The sequence below is a fragment of the Ictidomys tridecemlineatus genome, unplaced genomic scaffold, assembly GCF_052094955.1.
Source record: "Ictidomys tridecemlineatus isolate mIctTri1 unplaced genomic scaffold, mIctTri1.hap1 Scaffold_35, whole genome shotgun sequence".
Taxonomy (NCBI): Eukaryota; Metazoa; Chordata; class Mammalia; order Rodentia; family Sciuridae; genus Ictidomys; species Ictidomys tridecemlineatus.
Window position 1 is genome coordinate 1,343,651 of NW_027522416.1, and position 3,085 is coordinate 1,346,735.

Here is a 3,085-nt window from a genome sequence, read left to right on the forward strand (position 1 = left end):
TGCTACATTTTAATAATGTCTTTATACTTGCATTTAGACAGAAATACAGATAACCTCCTCTCCAAGAGTGAAAGCAGCCTTTTAACACAGTACAATGATGACAGTTTGTTGGCAAATCCCATAGAGAAGTACAGGTGCCTTGTTGGGTTACAAGAAACAACTTAATATTTAACGGAGTTGCTAGTAGAAAGCATGGCATGTTTTAAATGATTTTACCACTTAATACCTATTATGGGACCCTAGGGTATGAGGGTCTTTGAAGATCTTCTAACCTGAACCCTACACCATTGCAGGAATTGTCTCTACAATATCCCTGGAAACTAATTCTCCTCCACAGCCCTTTAAACTCTCCTGGAAGATGGGGTACTTCCTTCCCCTTTTCAATGTTGAACAAATTCCCTGTGACTCCCTAATAATCAGTGATAAGCGACTATAGACTAGAGATTAGTGAGTCCTTTCCTCTCTTCAGAATAAAGGAATGTGATTGAAGACATGCTTATAGTTTTCTGATGGCAGAAATGGGGGAATATTCCACTGGTAACTTTGGTTTTTTGGTTGAGGATTAATGTGGTTAAACCAAAATATTAATCATAAGTATAAATTTGTTCCACAAACAGAAGATTTCAATGGTATCTTTGTTTCCTTTCTCTTTACACTGCTCCTATTAACTTTTGGATCATTAGTCAGGATTTTCAGAATCCACTTGTCCGCCAGATTTCTGCTGCCAGACCATCTTGAGTTAGAGGGTCATCATCCACGCCCACTTCATACTTACCACAAGATCAGACTCCCCATCCCCATACTAATCCAAGTCATTTTCTATCAGTTCATTAATTTTATTTTCCCTAGTACACATCTTCCTGTAAATGGTGGGTAACTTCCAGAATGATCATTGGTTCTCATCCCATCAATTATAGACACATCACTGCAAGAATCTTTTCCACCAGCCGCAGAAGAGAAACAATCTCCACACCATGCACTTTGCATAATTTCAGTAGCTTCTTCACCTGGTTCATCACAAAGACCATTCTATCACACATCTTCTTTATTAATACACACACGGTACATTTTTTTAAAAAGAAAAGAAAAAGAACCCATCACTTTTGTCTGTAAGCTTGGGAAACAAAAAAGGCAATGTCAGATGTCAGATGACATTGATGATGCATGCGACTATGGGTCTCGCCCCAGGTCAGGACTTGTAATAATCCAGTATTCGGTCCTACTACAGGGACAAGGATTCAGCTGTTATTTTCCAGTCACCCCACCCATAATACAGCACCTTGGCACAGACAGCAGGGCAACAAAACATGAAGTGGAGAGTTAAAATTAAACTTAAATTACAGTCATCCCCAACAGTCCTCCCAACCCTGGCGGAATATTTACCTACACCATTTACAGCAGTTAATTAATTCACCAGCAGCTTAGATGGAGACGTCTGGAGCTTCCCGAGAGACTCCATTACATAATCTTTACAAAGTCTATTCCCAGCTCGAGTGGAAGATGGATTCTTGTCCAGTTTGCGAAGCTTCCATGCATTTGCTTCCCTTTCCTGGGGTTCGGAGATTACAGCAATCGCGCTGGCCAGGAGATTCTGGGGTCTCCGAACTCAAAACTGCCTGGCACTGGTGTAGCCTTCTGGCCCCGGGTGCTCCTAGGCTAGCTGTGGTGACCACTGTGCTGGCGGGCACTCTGAACGCGGTGATTCTCCCATTTCTCTGGGTGCGCCCCGAACCAAGGCAAGCCGAGAAGCAGCGCCGAGCAGTAGCGCGGCCGCAGGGCAGGCTCCATGCGTCCGGCTGCTGGAGGAAGAGGAGAAGGGGGGGAAAGATGAGGAGGAGGCATGCGAGGGAGGAAGGGCCTGGCCGCCCAGGTGGGAGGAGGAGGAGGGGGAGGGGGCCAGCTAGGCCGAGAGGGGTGGGGGGGCAGTCAATGAGCGGCGCGCTGCTGGGGGGGGGGGGGCGAGGCCTGGGGGATGAGGTAGGATGGGGGATGGCGCAGCCTGAGCAGCGGAGGCTCCAGCCATAAACAAGCACCTGGAGGAGCCCTGCAGGAGTGAGGCGAGCTGGGCGCACAGAGTAGACCCATGGACCTTCTGCAGCTCCACCGCGCCCACTCCGCGGCTCAGGAGGCGGGACAGGCCCCGAGGCTGCGCAGCCGCCGGAAGTTTGGGTTGAACCAGAGCGGCTGGGAGGAGGAGGAGGGGAAGCCACCGCTGCAGCTGGCACCGACGCTAGTGGGCTCTGGGTCGGCGCGGCCCGCAAGGGGGGCGGAGGACTTGCCCGGGGACCGTGATGGGGGCGGCGAAGACCACCGGCTGCACGTGCGGCGGCGGCGGCGCGTGTGCCCGGCGCAGGGGAGGGCGCCCGCCCGGCTCCTGGCCGGCTGGGAGAAGGAGGCGGAGGCAGGAGGATATACTTGGTGGCGGGGGGCAGGGGGCTGGCCAGCTGCGGGCACCTCCAGGTCTCGCTGCTGGGGCTGCTGCTGCTGCTGGCGCGCTCCAGCACCTGGGCGCTGGTCTGCCTGCCCTGCAAAGAGTCTAAGTGCGAGGAGTCCAGGAGCTGCCTGGGGAGCATTGTGCAGGGCATCTGCAGCTGCTGCTACATGTGCGCTCAGCGGAGGAAGGAGAGCTGTGGCGGCGCCTTTGGGCTCCATGGTGCCTGCAACTGGGGGCTTCGCTGTGTCATCCGCTCCCGCTCAATGGCGACTCCATCCCTGAGTATGTCTGCAAAGGTATGGCTGCAAGCTGCGGGACCCCTCCCACCTGCCCCGCGCTGCCCCCTTGGCGCTGGCTGAGCCAACAAAGTTTGGCTGAGACTTTCACAAGGAGAGAGGGCTCCGCGGGAGGTTTGGCAGCCGCTGCCCCCAGGAGGATGCCCCCCCATGTCCCTGGTTCCCGCTCCCTTCTCCTCCGGGCGCTTAGCCAGCTGTAGGTGAGGTTGGATTTCGTGGGTAGAGATCGGACAAGGGCTGGATTGTATCTCCGCCCAACACAGACCCACAATTGTGGCGGGTGGGCTTAAACTGGGTGACCTGCCCTTGCCCGGAGGTGGAGGTGCCGCGGCCAAGCCCCTGCTGCCCTCCCTGC

General features: G+C 53.8%; 1 protein-coding gene across 3 annotated transcripts; it reads right to left on the minus strand.

Moving 5' to 3' along the window:
- Positions 1 to 1,027: 1,027 nt before the first annotated feature.
- LOC144373292 (uncharacterized) lies at positions 1,028 to 2,698 on the minus strand. Of its 3 annotated transcripts, none has more exons than XM_078036388.1 (2): positions 2,000 to 2,698; positions 1,028 to 1,799 (listed from the first exon to the last, which is right to left on the minus strand). In XM_078036388.1, the coding sequence occupies exons 1-2, from the start codon at positions 2,583 to 2,585 to the stop codon at positions 1,657 to 1,659; spliced, it is 729 nt and encodes a 242-aa protein (XP_077892514.1). In that variant the 5' UTR covers positions 2,586 to 2,698; the 3' UTR covers positions 1,028 to 1,656. The 3 variants fall into 3 exon arrangements, with proteins under 3 accessions (XP_077892514.1, XP_077892513.1, XP_077892512.1); XM_078036387.1 differs by having other exon boundaries at positions 1,028 to 1,796; positions 2,034 to 2,690; XM_078036386.1 differs by having other exon boundaries at positions 2,034 to 2,687.
- Positions 2,699 to 3,085: the final 387 nt, after the last annotated feature.